This window comes from Barbus barbus (genome assembly GCF_936440315.1).
Source record: "Barbus barbus genome assembly, chromosome: 3".
In the NCBI taxonomy this organism is placed as follows: Eukaryota; Metazoa; Chordata; class Actinopteri; order Cypriniformes; family Cyprinidae; genus Barbus; species Barbus barbus.
In genome coordinates, this window is record NC_136731.1 from 34,295,601 (window position 1) to 34,311,959 (window position 16,359).

The following is a 16,359-nucleotide window of genomic DNA, read 5'->3' on the forward strand; positions in this document are numbered from 1 at the left end:
TACCACGAGTGCACATTTCAATTTGTATTTTTTATTGATATATGTAAATTATTTATTTATTTATTGTTTTTTATTGATTTTTTTTTTTTTACACTGTTTTAACCTAAACTTTTCCAAAAAAACAAAAAAAAAAACAAAATATGTAATGTATCCAACCTGCTAGATTATAGTAACAATAAATTAATAATTATCTCGGCCATACACACATGCACCTAAACACATTTGTGCACCAATGGGGCTAGAGTAGCATATGAAATCGCAAAAGATGTGGGTGCATTCTGGAAATAAGCCTTGTTGGAACTCTTAAGTATCAACAGCCGAAGTCATTACAGCCCCTAAAACCTTTCGGTGCAACACATGGACAGCTCTTGTTCATCTGTACAGGCAAAGCTTTAAGACAATATACGCGTAATAAGCGGACATGGCAACATTAGAGCGGACGCAACACATTTGCAGAGGTACCGTTCAGAAAGAACAAATACGAGCAGGTGACATTGAAGGAAGCTGATAATAAATACATAATGATTTACTGGACTTCATGTGCAGTAGGCTAATGATTTGGTACACACTAAATCGGTCACATTTCTCCAGGTGGTTTTCTTGTACTTCCAAGAGTTAGAGTGATTTGTACTTTTACACAATTAACAGTTTTGTAAGAGAATTTAAAGAGCAAAATTAAAAATATTAATAATAATAAAATGGTAATTTTACTTACCCGAATGGTGTTTTAAACATGACTTTCTTTCATGACTGACTGAGACCGACAGCCTGCAGAATGCAATCCGATGCAATGAAAGTAAATGCTGACTAATTCTCTTTCTTTCTTTCTTTCTTTTTATTTTTTATTTTTGTTCTTTACTGAAGAATAAAAAGTCTTAACTTTTTGGGTTTTAAACGACATAAAAGGGTTAAATTATGAATGAATATGTTATAAGGAGAATTTTTTAAACAAATAATGTCGTTTTGATTTGTATTACAATCATTACGTTATGTAAAAATCAACAAAGCACTAATTATCACCATCTTCAAAATAACATAATAAAGACAACGTCATGATTTATTGGTTTCTGATTGGCTGCTGCGGAGGTGGGCGGAGTCATCCAGGAAAAAAAACGGAAGTGTGATTGTTTTGGTCAAACTACGTGAGCGCAGGAGGAGGAATGGAGGCGAAGCCAGAGAGTTACAAGGTGAGTAGCGACAGTGTTTGTCAGTAACCTTAATATAAGTTTAGATCGACGATGCCATATTTGACATGACATCACACAAAACTATATAATGTTATACATTTGTACCTATTTACCTGTTTAATGTCTCAGGAAAAGACCGTTTTTCCATAGCTGGAGCTAGTTAGTTAGCGATAGCCCAAGCTGAGGACTGAAATGTCGTTCAAACCTGATGGTCTAGTCACTGTCATGTCTTTATGATTGACTGACATTTCAAATACCACTGTCACCCGTTGGGTAACACCTCCAGCAAGGAGGTTTTTATTGAACTGGTCACTGGTCAAACCAGTTAACTGGAGAGCTTTGGTCTTAACGCAATGAAGTGTTATAGATTATAGAAAACTAGCAGCTGGATTGACATTAGTGATTATCTATTGCTAATCTAATTTCTCAAATATATCATTTGTAAACTGCTGAATTATTAATCTATCGTGGTGTATTAGGAAATGTCTACTATAGTATTAAAGCTACAATTGTTGTATTGTTGGGTTATTAGAACAAAACAAACATTTAAATTAATTAAATCTATTTAATGCTGTTGCTATGGTCAAAACTGAAGAATAATAGTTATATTGACATATTGTTTCAAATGATTCATCTGTAGTTTTGTTGACATTTGGTCCTGCTGGGGTCGACAATATAATTGGCCCGGTGGCCCGGACGTACTTTTAAAACCTTTTAAAACCGTCAGGGCCACCAGATCGCTCCAACCACTAGCCCGGTGGGGCCAGTAAAAATAATGCCTCGATTAAAAAAAAAGTCTAATTTCACATTAATTACCTGTGGTTCTGTGTTTTGATTTCTGTTAAATCGTCTCGGTAACCACCGCTAGCAGGTTACGTGATCCCGACAGCCATACAGATGCAGCGGGTTTATGCTCGCTCCCGCGGTTACGCGCGCAAACTGCACACTGCTGCTCAGCACCTACCTATAGCTACTATTAAGCTAGGCTACATGTTTCTGAAACCCCCATCACCCGGCCAAACGCCGGGTAAAAAAGAGAAGGCAAGGAAGAGAAAATCACCAGAGGAATTGAGGGAAAGCGAAAGGGAATACGAAAAGAAAAGGCAGAGAAAGTTTCAGCCCCAGTGGCGAGACCGCTGGAATTGGCTGGGCTTAGGGGTGGACGATAAAAATGTCTCCACGATCTGCTTTTGAAGAAATATGGTAGTATCGTGCTACAGCACACATTATGTCAAATACAGTTCTGGCGCCGCGGTCTCTATATACTGTACAACACGACATACAGCAGTAGAGTTACTCTGACAGGACACTGCACTTATTCGCGATCGCAAAAGTACATTATTTGCACACAAGCCTTGCTGGTTAAATGTTTAATTCACGCGCTGGTCTGACGTGCGCTCATACACCTGAAGCACGTGCGCTAAAAAGCCTGTCTAACAGCGCCTGATTACTCAACTAACTTATCTTCTGCGCTAATACTGTCAAAACACACAAGGTTTACATACAGACTCAGTTGGTTATCTCTAAAATGAAAGTGAATAGTTAAGAGAGAAATGGATGCGTGCCTGTATATTAGATGCGTGCAGCTCTTAAAGGGACAGGACACTAAACATGCTGCCGCTTGTCATTAAAGGGATAGTTCACCCTAAAATTTAATTTCTGTCATCATTTACTCACTCACATGTTGTCCCAAACCTCTATTAATTTCTTGTGCTGAACCCAAAAGAAGATATTTTGAAGAATGAGGGTAACCAAACAGTTGCTGGTCCACATTGACTTTGATATGAAAGAAAAATCCTATGGAAGTCACTGAGGAGCAGCAGCTGATTGGTTTTCCACCTTCTTCAAAATAGCATTTATGTTCAGCAGAAGAAAGAAACTCATTCAGGTTTAAAACAACTTTTGAGTAAATGATGGTATAAAAATAAAACATTATGACAGAATTGACAGACAGATGACAGAATATTAATTTGTGGGGGAACTATTCATTTAACGTTAACAAAACAACAAAACGCAAAGAGAAAAATCACTCTATTCTTGACTGAAAAACTTTAATACAGTTGCTTTAGGAATCAGTCTATGTAGAGTTTTATTTTTATATTTGTTCATTCAATTTCATTGAATGCTCTGCTAAATACACCTATTGTACCTGAAAATGAAGAAGTTTGTTTTATTTGTATATTATGTGTATTTGTAATGTGTATCTTTGTTCTTATTTTTTAATAAGAAAGATAAAATGATGACAAAGATTTTTATCTTCGCCCACTTTGACCTAAATATCTGCCATGTCTTTTTTTTTTGTTTTTTGTTACCTTGAAAGGCTTTGTCTTTCTAGTTTGGCTGTAATGCTCAGACAGCTTGTAAAACCAACATGACAAAGAATCGTGATCAAATCGTGAATCGTGATATTTCTAAAAAAAAATCGTGATATGATATTTTTCCCATATCGCCCACCCCTAGCTGGGCTACGATCAAGAAAAAAAGAGGTTTACTGTGAGCTCTGCAGATCAATGCCCACATATGCAGACAAGTAAGTTAGAGAAAAGTTAACGTGTATGAAACCTATGGTATGAACATAATATAATGAATTGCTGTGTGACTACGGAGAATGAATCCTATGCAATAGGTTTATTTGCACTTGTTTCATGTTTTTGCACAGTTTTGCTGCACTTTGCACTAAACCTACCTTAAAAAAAATTAATGTTATTCATGTTGTTCAAGCAAACTGTTCTTTTTCGTGATTATTGGGATCAATACCCGACGCGTTGACCTGGGCCAGTGAACTTCAAAAGACACTGGCCCGGAGGGCCAGTGGCAAATTTCCCTTATTGTCTACCCCTGTCCTGTAGTAAAAGTGTGATGTACTATGTCATTCATCAGCTGATCTTTGAGAAGGAGGGTGTTTACCTCCACACCAATGCCAAAAGAAGCAATCAGGACACAACCATCCCCGGCTTCATCCGCATAGTCGAGCGGGTATGATCAACACACTGTATCAGGATTAACATATTTTATTATTAAACACTTTCATGTGCTTATATGTTATTAATGATATTATGTGTTAGTAAATAATTCTTCTGTCTATTAACACCGTTTGCAAAATTACATTTAAACTCTTTCAGGATGGAGAGCCGGCAATGGAGTGGAGCCCTGTTGAGGAGGATGTGAGAAATGCTCCTGCTGTCTTCTACGCCAAAAAGGTTGGTAAGAGAATGACTTGAGTAGAGGATGGAGCTCTCGGTTTGCTCTTCAGAGTCAAAGGTCACTTGTCACATGTTCATTTAAAAACAAACTTAGCATGTTCAAAGAAAAAAACTTATTTTGGAAAATTTGTAAACTGTGATTTTCAAAGTCATGGAAATATAGGTCATTGTAGATTAATAGAAATTAAAACGTTTTGTCCTACTGAAAATATTTGCACACATACAATAAAACCATACATCTCTATAAAAATTATTTGATAAGTCATGACCTGCCCAACTCAATCCTTAGCATCTTCAAGAAATGGCTAAAAACACACCTCTTTCATTTCATTTTCTATTTCTATTTTATCTACTTTTTACTTTTTATTTATTAAAAAATAAAAATGCCTGACCCTCTAATACTTGCACTATTCTTTTTTTATTCTAACTACTTGTTTTCTTTTTATAAAAAAAAAAAAAAAACCCTTTAACAGCATTCTTTATTCTTTTGCTATTCTTTTCACTTTTTTATCTATTTAAAAAAAGATCCTCTAACACGAGCATTCTCTATTCGTTTTCTATTCTATCTACTTGTTTTCTTTTTATTTATTATTTTAAAAAAAATCCTTACTGCATTAGCCTAACTGGGACTTGTCATAGCAGTAACATATTACTGCTCGTTTGTTGGTTTTGAGTGCTTCTGTTGTCCTCATTTGTAAGTTGCTTTGGATAAAGGCATCTGCTAAATGACAAAATGTAATTGGTCAAATCTATGAGAAATGCTTAACGTACATTATCATTCAAAAGTTTGGAGTCAGGAAGATTTTTATTTTTTTTATTTTTAGCATTTAATTAATCAAGTGACAGTAAAAAGATTTATAGTATTAAGTTTTCAAGTCAAGTCACTATTATTTGTATAGCGCTTTTAACAATGCAAATTGTGTCTAAGCAGCTTTACATCTGCTTGATATGAAAATTTCAAATAAATATTTTTCTATTCATCTACGAATCCTTAAAAATGTGTTACAGAGTACACAAAAAGGCTGATAATTGATCATAAGAAATTATTCTTAAGCACCAAATCAGTATATCAGAATGATTTTTGAAAGATCATGCGACACTGAAGCTTGGAGTAAGGACTGCTGAAAATTCAGCTATGCTATCACATAAATTACATTTTAAAATGTATTAAAACAGAACACAGTTATAATATTATTTTGCAGTATTACTCTGTTTTTTAGTAAATAAATGCAGCCTTGTTGAGAGCAAGAACATTCAAAGCATTAAAAATCTTACCAACTCCAAAATTTGAAAGGTATACCGTTTCCTAAACTTCTGTTCCTCTCTTAATCTCTTCCTGAAAGGATGGGGAAGGAGGGGAAGAGGAAACTAAGTTTGACCCAGGCTATGAGCCAGACTGGGCCGTCATCAGCACAGTCAAGCAGGAAAGACGGCAAGAGCATCCACCAGTCAGAGAAACAGGTACTGCGCCAAACTGGTGCTTCTCAGATGAAGTGCGCTTGCATTTATATAAACGTGCATGAGCATGAGTATGTCTTTTGGCAGGTCAGTGGGGCTCGTTCTCCCTGCCCCTTTCAGAGCTGTACTCTCTCCGGAGGGCTCGCTTCTCTCTGGGCAGGAACTTCTTGGTGCTGACCACCAGAGGGGGCGATCCTCTCCCTCCCCTGCACTTCCATCGAGGGGGCACTAGAGAGCTGCTGAAAGCTATGCAGCGTTACATCAGACTGGCCCCGTGAGTGGCATACAAATTTATGTTTTTCAACCAACTCTTTTGCATTTTAGTACCTATATGTTTAGCATCTGCTAAATGACTAAAGAAATAAATAAATATATTTACATACTCTTGTGACACATTCTGCTGTAAGGTCTCCCATGGATGGTAGGCTCTTCCTGGCATACCCACATGATTCTGGAGCCCTGTCGCAGTCGTTTGAGGAGCTGAACCTCTTTGATGATACCAGTGCAGATCTAGTGTCTGTAAGTTATATATGTTGTGTTTTAATGTGATTAAAGCCATAAACAAGGGCCTGTAAACATGCCATCTAATTGGTCTTATCTACAGAGGTTCATTCAGGATCCTTATGCGACCACGTTCGGGGGATTCTCTAAAGTGACTAACTTCTTCCGGGGAGCACTTAGACATCCAGAGTCGCCCCTCGGTAGCCGCTCACCCCAGGATGCCCATTTCCCACACTCAGCTGATGAGGAGCCAGGCTTTGAGCTCATTACCTGTGTGAGTTACATAGAGTCCTGGCTGTTTGTGTATAAATGTTGATTGTGCATAAACTTAAAAAGAGATTGTGTATTCCACCAGGGGGCAGAGCTCGGCCCCAGACCGGAGGTCAAAAGAGGAAAGCCTTTGGATAACTGGGATCAGTTTTTGGATCCAGAGGGCCGTGTCACTGATCCACAGAAGGTCAAGGAGCTGGTGTTTAGAGGGGTTCGTCTATGTTTCAGTGATATTTTCCTAATCCTGTTTACATGCCACAAACCAATGACGCTTCCATTGATTAAAATCTTTCCTGCTTTTTCTAGGGCATTGTTCCATCTCTGCGGAAGGAGGTGTGGAAGTTCTTACTGGGGTTCTACCCGTGGAACAGTACAACCAAAGAAAGAGAGGACATCCTTCGAGTGAAAACGTAAGCTAAACATATTTTGTTTCAACGCAAACCACAAAGGTATCAAAAGTTATATAGTGTACTTGTTCCTCAACCCAGTTAAACATTTGCAGCTGTTGTGATTTCCTGTGTCATTTTTCTTCAGTATTCGGTATATCTCTTTAGACCTAAGCTTAGAACAAGATATGTACTGCTGTCAAAAAGTTTGGGGTCAGTAAAAAAAATTTTTTTTAAGAACTCTCATTATGCTCATCGAGACTACATTTATTTGAACAAAAATGCAGTAAAAACAGTAATATTGTGAAATATTATGACCATTTAAAATAACTGTTTTCTATTGTAATATATTTTAAAATGTAATTTATTCCTGTGATCGGAAAGCTGAATTTTCAGCATCATTACTCCAGTCTTCAGTGTCACACGATCCTTTAGAAATCATTCTAATATGCTGATTTGCTGCTAAAGAAGCATTTTTATTATTACCAATGTTGAAAACCGTTGTGCTACCTAATATTTTTGTGTAAACAGTGAAACCTTTTTAGGATAAAAACAACAGAATTTATTTGAAATGATTTTTGGGTAACATTCTATATGCTTGTCACTTTTGGTTAAATTAATGCATCTTTAATGAATAAAAGCTTACTGACCTCAATCTTCGAATGATAACTGCAATTATACTTACATTTCTAAGTTCTAATCTACCATATCTACTACTAAATTCATATACATAAACCCGAATGATAAGGCCAATATTGTGTCTACCCTGGCTCTTTCCTTTCTAAAACCCCTGATTGTCAGCGTAAATTATTCTTTAAATTTTTGTGCTCTTTACAATTTGTGATTTTTCTCTTCAGGGATGAGTATTTCAGGATGAAGGTTCAGTGGAAATCAGTTAGTGAAGAGCAGGAGATGAGGAACTCTCTCTTCCGAGGATACCGTAGCCTCATAGGTATGTTTAGCTGTGTCGTAGATCCTACAGCAAGTGTAAACAGTCACTTTCTACATCTGATTTGCTCCTGCTCTTTGATTGTACAGAACGGGATGTGAATCGAACAGACAGACACAATTCCTTCTTTTCTGGCAATGAGAACCCAGGACTTACACTGCTCCATGACGTACTGATGACATACTGCATGTATAACTTCGATCTGGGTATGTCATTTTAATTCCAGCTACTGACCATTAGAGGATGCTGTTATGTCTCTTATCGCTCTCTCTCTCTCACTTTGCCCTTTAGGTTATGTCCAGGGGATGAGTGATCTTCTGTCTCCTCTCCTCTTTGTTACCCAGAATGAGGTGGAGTCCTTCTGGTGTTTGACAGGCTTTATGGATTTAGTGGTCAGTAAACACACTTGTTTTCTGATTGTGTTATTCAATTGATGCATTAGCTCTAGATATAAACCCTTTATCTGTCTTTAGCACCAAAACTTTGAAGAGTCTCAAGAGGCCATGAAACAGCAGCTGCTTCAGCTCAGCCTCCTACTGAGAGCACTTGATCCAGAGCTGTGTGACTACCTGGGTAAACACAAACACATTCTCTATAATGAAGTTATAGAGTTATAGAAGTCGTGGCCTAATGGTTAGAGAGTCGGACTCGTAATCCAAAGGTTGCGGGTTCGAGTCTCGGGCCGGCAGGGATTGTAGGTGGGGGGAGTGAATGTCCAGCGCTCTCTCCACCCTCAATACCACGACTGAGGTGCCCTTGAGCAAGGCACCGAACCCCCAACTGCTCCCTGGGCGACGCAGCATAAATGGCTGCCCACTGCTCCGGGTGTGTGTTCACGGTGTGTGTGTGTTCACTGCTGTGTGTGTGCACGTTGGATGGGTTAAATGCAGAGCACGAATTCCGAGTATGGGTCACCATACTTGGCAGTATGTCACTTCACTTCACTTCACTATAAACTTCTACCTTCTACAGTCAGGTCCATAAATTTTGGGACATCGACACAATTCTAACATTTTTGGCTCTATACACCACCACAATGGATTTCAAATTAAACGAACAAGATGTGCTTTAACTGCAGACTGTCAGCTTTAATTTGAGGGTATTTACATTGGTAAGGGACCAAAAGTAATGGGACAGAATAATAATCATAAATCAAACTTTCACTTTTTAATACTTGGTTGCAAATCCTTTGCAGTCAATTACAGCCTGAAGTCTGGAACGCATAGACATCACCAGACGCTGGGTTTCATCCCTGGTGATGCTCTGCCAGGCCTCTACTGCAACCGTCTTCAGGTCCTGCTTGTTCTCGGGGCATTTTCCCTTCAGTTTTGTCTTCAGCAAGTGAAATGCATGCTCAATCGGATTCAGGTTAGGTGATTGACTTGGCCATTGCATAACAGTCCACTTCTTTCCCTTCAAAAACTGTTTGGTTGCTTTTGCAGTATGCTTTGGGTCATTGTCCATCTGCACTGTGAAGCGCCGTCCAGTGAGTTCTGAAGCATTTGGCTGAATATGAGCAGATAATATTGCCCGAAACACTTCAGAATTCATCCTGCTGCTTTTGTCAGCAGTCACATCATCAATAAATACAAGAGAACCAGTTCCACTGGCAGCCATACATGCCCACGCCATGACACTACCACCACCATGCTTCACTGATGAGGTGGTATGCTTAGGATCATGAGCAGTTCCTTTCCTTCTCCATACTCTTCTCTTCCCATCACTCTGGTATAAGTTGATCTTGGTCTCATCTGTCCATAGGATGTTGTTCCAGAACTGTGAAGGCTTTTTTAGATGTCGTTTGGCAAACTCTAATCTGGCCTTCCTGTTTTTGAGGCTCACCAATGGTTTACATCTTGTGGTGAACCCTCTGTATTCACTCTGGTGAAGTCTTCTCTTGATTGTTGACTTTGACACACATACACCTACCTCCTGGAGAGTGTTCTTGATCTGGCCAACTGTTGTGAAGGGTGTTTTCTTCACCAGAGAAAGAATTCTTCGGTCATCCACCACAGTTGTTTTCCGTGGTCTTCCGGGTCTTTTAGTGTTGCTGAGCTCACCGGTGCGCTCCTTCTTTTTAAGAATGTTCCAAACTGTTGTTTTGGCCACGCCTAATGTTTTTGCTGTCTCTCTGATGGGTTTGTTTGGTTTTTTCAGCCTAATGATGGCTTGCTTCACTAATAGTGACAGCTCTTTGGATCTCATCTTGACAGTTGACAGCAACAGATTCCAAATGCAAATAGCACACTTGAAATGAACTCTGGACCTTTTATCTGCTCATTGTGATTGGGATAATGAGGGAATAACACACACCTGGCCATGGAACAGCTGAGAAGCCAATTGTCCCATTACTTTTGGTCCCTTAACAAGTGGGAGGCACATATGCAAACTGTTGTAATTCCTACACCGTTCACCTGATTTGGATGTAAATACCCTCAAATTAAATCTGACAGTCTGCAGTTAAAGCACATCTTGTTCGTTTCATTTGAAATCCATTGTAGTGGTGTATAGAGCCAAAAATGTTAGAATTGTGTCGATGTCCCAATATTTATGGACCTGACTGTATATGTGTTGTTTTTCTAATGGCTAATGCACAGTGGCACAATTGGTTTACTTTTTTTGTTTGTTTTGTTTTTTGTTCGTTCGTTCGTTTGTTTTGTTTTTTTTCTCTCTTAGACTCTCAAGACAGTGGTTCACTTTGTTTCTGTTTCCGTTGGTTGCTGATTTGGTATAAGAGAGAATTCTCTTTTGAAGACATTTTGAGTCTTTGGGAGGTAAGAGGGAGATTACTTGTATTATTTTCTATGACTTTCATCATCATCATTAATATTATATAAAATATAATATGTTTATAATTATGAATGAATTATTTTAGCAATATATACTGATTCAAGTATCTTAAGCACATACAGCATGTGAACTTACAGTAGTTTTCTGTTATATTCTGTTGTTTAAAGAACAGGCAATCTGCTATCAGTATATTTTCATGCACAAAAGCAGCACAAATGTTTTGATTCTTAATATTGATTTTTTTTTTTTTTGATTGACTTAATATTGAATATTAAAAGCTCTTCTCATCAGTGTTATTTATAAAGTAGCTTTATTTTCTTGTTTTCATTTTAATTACATTAATTATATGTAAGCAATTTTGTGCTTGTCATTTTTATTAGTTTGAGTTTTTATTATTTCTATTGAGATTTCCTTTATTTTTATTTCAGTTTTAGTTTCTGTAGTTTTAGATATTTTTAATATTTCTATTTCTATTTCCTTTATTTTTATTTCAGTGGTTTCAGATTTTTTTTAATATTTCTGTAGTTTTAGTACTTCAACTAATTTTATTTCAGTTAGATGCCATTGGCAACTTTTTACATTTTCTAATTAAGTTTCATCTACTATTTATATTTTATTTCAGCTTTATTTTAATTAAAGTTTTATTGAACAATAACAACACCGCTACCAATGTTTTGCAGGTTCTGTGGACCCGTCTGCCTTGTGAAAACTTCCATTTACTTATGGCCTCCTCCATTCTTGAGTCACAAAAAGGGGAGCTGATTGGTTCAAATCATGATTTTAACTCTATACTGAAGGTAAGCATAGAATTGTTTAAGCCCATGAAAATATAAAGCAAAACCAGGAAAGTGACTTTCACAGTAAGTCAGTTGATTCTAAGTGTGTGTGTGTGTGTTTTTCCAGCACATTAATGAGCTCACCATGAAGCTGGATCTGCAGTCAATACTCTGTGAAGGAGAGGCTATTTATTTGCAGCTGACAAACTGCAAGGTGAGACGGGACAGATATGTCTGCTGATATGCTATGAAAAATAACCGTGGTCATGCATAGTACATAATGCTTTCTGACTGCTCTGTTCACAGGAGCTGTCTTTGAAAGTACAGGAGGTTCTTGGGTTGCGTGTCCTGACCAGCTTATCAGAAAAGAGTCCAGACTCCGAGCCCGCAGAGACAGACACCCTTCTTGCTCAGTCCGAGGCCAGAGGAGCTTCTTCCTGCCAGCCGTTTAATGGACAGACACCACAGCACCCGCCTCCTACATACCCCTAATTCCATAAGGTGATTGGCAGAAGGGGAACAGATGATTTTTAACCATATTGATGAATATTCTAAAAAAATAATGATTAACGTGTTTATAAAATATGGTGAATGTAATTCGGAGATTGAACTCTAGATCTGCAGCGACCTAATAAAAATGAGATCAGCTGACTATTTTATACTGTACTTTCCAAAGAAGGGCAGAGTATTTTCCACATGCTGTTTAAACTGATGTGCGAATGACTGTGGGCATTGCAGACAGAGTCACTGAAGAGAGAGAACTCTTACAGTTTATAGTGTGAGCATTATATTCGCAGCTCGTATTTTATCAGTTAATATTTTATGCATTAATGAGCGTTAGATATCTAATTGTTTGATCCACTATACTCGCAGTACCCAAAACCATGTTATTCATTATGTATTGTATGATAATGTATATTAGTTGTTTTCTCTGCCTTTCTGTTTATGTTGCCTGTCTCCCTCTCTTTATTGTTACACTCAGTGACAGCTAGAAGATGATGCTGTGCACGCACTCAATCGTATTGCATGCAATGTAGCAAGAGCTACTTCTTTTGTTAGCTTTTAAAATAAAGCTTTTTCATATGGCTAAAGAATAAAACATTGAAATTTAGTCCCTGACATTGAGGTATTGTTCTTTGCCAAATGTCCACTTTATTCTCATTCCTTGCCCACATAAGTCGTGGCCTAATGGTTAGAGAGTCGGACTTGTAATCCAAAGGTTGCGGGTTTGAGTCTCGGGCCGGCAGGGATTGTAGGTGGGGGGAGTGAATGCAGAACACGAATTCCGAGTATGGGTCACCATACTTGGCTGAATGTCACTTCACTCATAAGGGGTTTTTAAACTTGACAGCCTTGACTTGACCTCCAGTACAAAAAGCTTTCTCATAACACTTATAAACACTTAGCTTTATATGTGATATAAATGTATTATCTCCATTACATGCATATGGACGTTCAGATAATAAAAGAAAATGTAATGGAAATGTGGCCATAGATAAACATTTTTATTATTATTAATATCACAATAAACTGATAAAAATCTTTCTCTGTAACACTTCAAAATAACTTAAAAATATTAGAATTACATATACGCAAATGTTCATTCAGATTTGAGTTTTTATTGTAATGAAGGAAAAAATAATAATGAAAAAAAAACTAAGATATTTTCACTTTTATTAAAAATCTTTATTATTATTATCTCAATGCCTTAATATACTGTGATGAAAAGATTTCTTCACAGTATATTAAGTATATTATAACTATATAACCATTATATGTAAATGTTCATTCAGATGATAAACAATATCTTGGAATTTTTTTTTTTTTTTTTTTTTTTTTATAAATAATAATAATGCAAAAATCAATGTCCTAGATAAAGATTTTTTTTTAAATATATTTAACATTTTTTGTTTTTACCCTCCTCTCTCTTCAGACGAGTGGATATGTCAGATAAAACCACTTCATCAGTTGGAGGATTACAACAGATTAGAAGAAAAAAAAATCTTAAAAGAAGAGTTAAGAACTGAGAAATTAGAATTTATTAGATCACTTTTATTTTGAATTTATTAGTTTCTTTTTTTATTTAGAAACCAAAAATCCATGTTTTTAGTAAAATGACAAATTAATGAACCAGAAAATCTTTTATTTCTACATTTGACATATGTTTTGTTGAACCGTTTAATTTATGTCTGGCACAGAATGGCATGGCTCCTCACCAGTGCAAACACATTCACACACTCCATCAGCAGGTGTCTGACTGGGGTTAAAAGATCAGGGTAAATGGGGTCACTGTTGCCCACTGTCCTACCAAATGAGCTGGAAAATGAGGGGTGGAGTACCACGCCTCCTCCTCGCCGTCCTGCTCACTGCTCTTTCTGCTGTTCATCCTCCTCTTTTCTCTGTCTGTCTCTCTCTCGCCCTCCCTTCACTTTCCCACTGTGTTTGTTTGAATACAGCTGCAACTTATGAATTTAGCACGGCACTTAAACAGCCCTGCGATCTGTCACCCTTCTTTGTCCATACACAAACACACACGTTTACTCCTGAGACTCATCTTGTCCCTTTTACGGCCGGCATGACCTCGCTTTACTGGAGAACAGAAAATAAGAAGAGTGTCTCATTCAAACTCAATCTGCTCTGAGTTAAGCTCTAGTTAGTTTTCAAGGACTGGAGCAGTTCAAACTCCTCTATGGGGTCTGAGTGAAGTCTCTCTTTGTGCATTTGAGAACTTCATCAGGTTTTAGAGGGTTATTGTTCTGTCCTCTTTACTTTTTACACAAATGGGAGAGAGATGAATATGTTATTCTTTTGCAAACATCCAAACTTGCAGTGTTCACCTGGTGGTTTTTAAATCAATGAAAATAAGTAATATTTAGAAATCCCAATGTCATACCCTAGTGAAAAACAAATATACTAAAATGTATACACTTATTTCATGCTAAGTATACTACATATACATTTACATATTTATGTGCTTAAAAATACCCTGCAGTTGTACTTTTGGTATAATAAACTGGTATACATAAAGTCTGCTAAAATGAATTTTGTGCTTAATGCACTTCAATTGTGGAAGTAGTGCAGAAGTTCAACTAAAAGACACTGAAGTATTTTTGACTGTGCTAAAGTGGAACTATTGCAAGTTTACTTCAGGGACATATCTTGCATTTAAAGACCGTAAATCTCGAGTGATATTTCAGTAAATATGTTAATAGATTTGAACTAGACTTAGTATGAAATAAATTTAATTTTTTTACTAGGGTAGAGACTTAGGGTTGAGCTTATTTGACTTGGGCCAGTTAGCGACCACCTAGCAACCAGTCAGAACGCCCTGGCAACCATCTATAACTTCCTACAGCACCGTGTCAGTCAAAGATGTGTCTTCTCTATAGATCTAAACAATGTCTTGAACTGTTTGCTAATTTGCCAAGGCATACAATTACAATTACATACTACAATTTAAACTTTTTGAAATGCATTTTAATATGAACTCAAACACCTGACGAATCCAGTCCTGAGGTCTCCACTTAAACGTGTTCCACTGTGACTGTGAGGGCCATCCAGGAGTCGAGTGCGAGCATGTGAAGTGTGTGTGAATTGAGTGGGAGCAGAAGGCCAGGCGCTGGTGTCTGACAGTGATTTGTAAAGAGAGACAATACGGCTCATTGACCTGCCGGCTCCACTGTCTGTTGCACATACCTCGCCCAGCCCTCCCATGAGGACCCACCGCTCTTTAAACAGGACACCAGATTGCCACAGGCCCAGGGAGGGGTGGAACGAGTGTGGGCTGTGCGAGATGGAGAGACTAGTTGCTTTGACAATGAGATTCCACTCAAAACAGGGGGGTGACAGGGTGATTAGGTGGCACGTGAATAAGTGTGACTTCAGTGCGCCGAAAACAAAAGTTGCACACTCTCCAGCTCCCATCAGTCTCAGTCTCTGTCTCACACTCCTGTATCAGGTTTCAAAAAGCTTTTCCATCTGCTCTGAGCCTTATGTCATTTCAGACCTGGGTTATCAGTTTCACTCTTACTGCTGTTTTTGTAGTGACAGCCTTTTGAGGCTTCATTACGTATTCTAGACTAGACAAAAACGTGTCTCTTGTTTAGAATATGCAATGAAGCCTCAAAAGGCTGCTTCTACAGAAACTGCAGTGATAAATACCAAAATTCAGTGCTAAAAACTGAACACGTTCAATTAAATAAAGCATTTAACTGAAAACTTTTTTACATTTTTGAACATTACCTGACATCTGAGAACTGTGAATATGTGCATGTGTTGTTAAATAATTAAAATGTTAAATTACAATCTCAGAGGGTAGTTCAATTAAATATTTAAGGTCAAAACATGCTAACAAAACGTTTTGGAATCCCTGTCTTAAAAGGTCAGGTGCTTAGAAAATGTTGATCTTATTGTATTAATATTATATGAGTGCTGTTTTCTATTCCCTTACTGTCATTTGCAAATTTGAACCCTGTTACCAATGTATAATATAATATAACAATTAAATTAAATAGACACTATTTAAACAATTTTAAAAGATTTACTATAAGTATATATACATAAATATATATTTCTTTGATTATGTTTTCTTACAACACTAGTAACATGTTTAAATGGTTCAGTTAATCATTAAAAACAAACTGAAACTGAACACTGAATACCAATTCAATAATTAAGTCTTACGTGAGACCATAATCACAATTTCCGAGAGATACAAACATTTGATGTTTTTTAAACTCACTATTTTTTATGCTAGGTTAAAGGGATAGTTCACCCAAAACTGAAAATTCTGTCATTAATTACTCGCCCTCATGTCGTTCCAAATCCAAAAGACCTTTG

The 16,359-nt window shown here is 37.3% G+C and overlaps 1 protein-coding gene across 2 annotated transcripts; it reads left to right on the plus strand.

Moving 5' to 3' along the window:
* Positions 1–1,117: 1,117 nt before the first annotated feature.
* LOC306851036 (TBC1 domain family member 17-like) lies at positions 1,118–12,638 on the plus strand. 2 transcript variants are annotated; one of them, XR_013782468.1, is made up of 18 exons: positions 1,118–1,187; positions 4,068–4,163; positions 4,310–4,387; positions 5,734–5,851; positions 5,936–6,122; positions 6,256–6,367; positions 6,453–6,623; positions 6,705–6,830; positions 6,926–7,029; positions 7,863–7,957; positions 8,044–8,160; positions 8,246–8,346; positions 8,428–8,527; positions 10,631–10,728; positions 11,425–11,541; positions 11,648–11,734; positions 11,827–12,183; positions 12,443–12,638. XR_013782468.1 is itself a non-coding variant. In XM_079387081.1 (17 exons), exons 1-17 carry the CDS (start codon positions 1,161–1,163, stop codon positions 12,010–12,012), a joined length of 1,920 nt encoding a protein of 639 aa, XP_079243207.1. In that variant the 5' UTR covers positions 1,118–1,160; the 3' UTR covers positions 12,013–12,638. The 2 variants fall into 2 exon arrangements, 1 of the variants encoding a protein (XP_079243207.1); XM_079387081.1 differs by having other exon boundaries at positions 11,827–12,638.
* Positions 12,639–16,359: the final 3,721 nt, after the last annotated feature.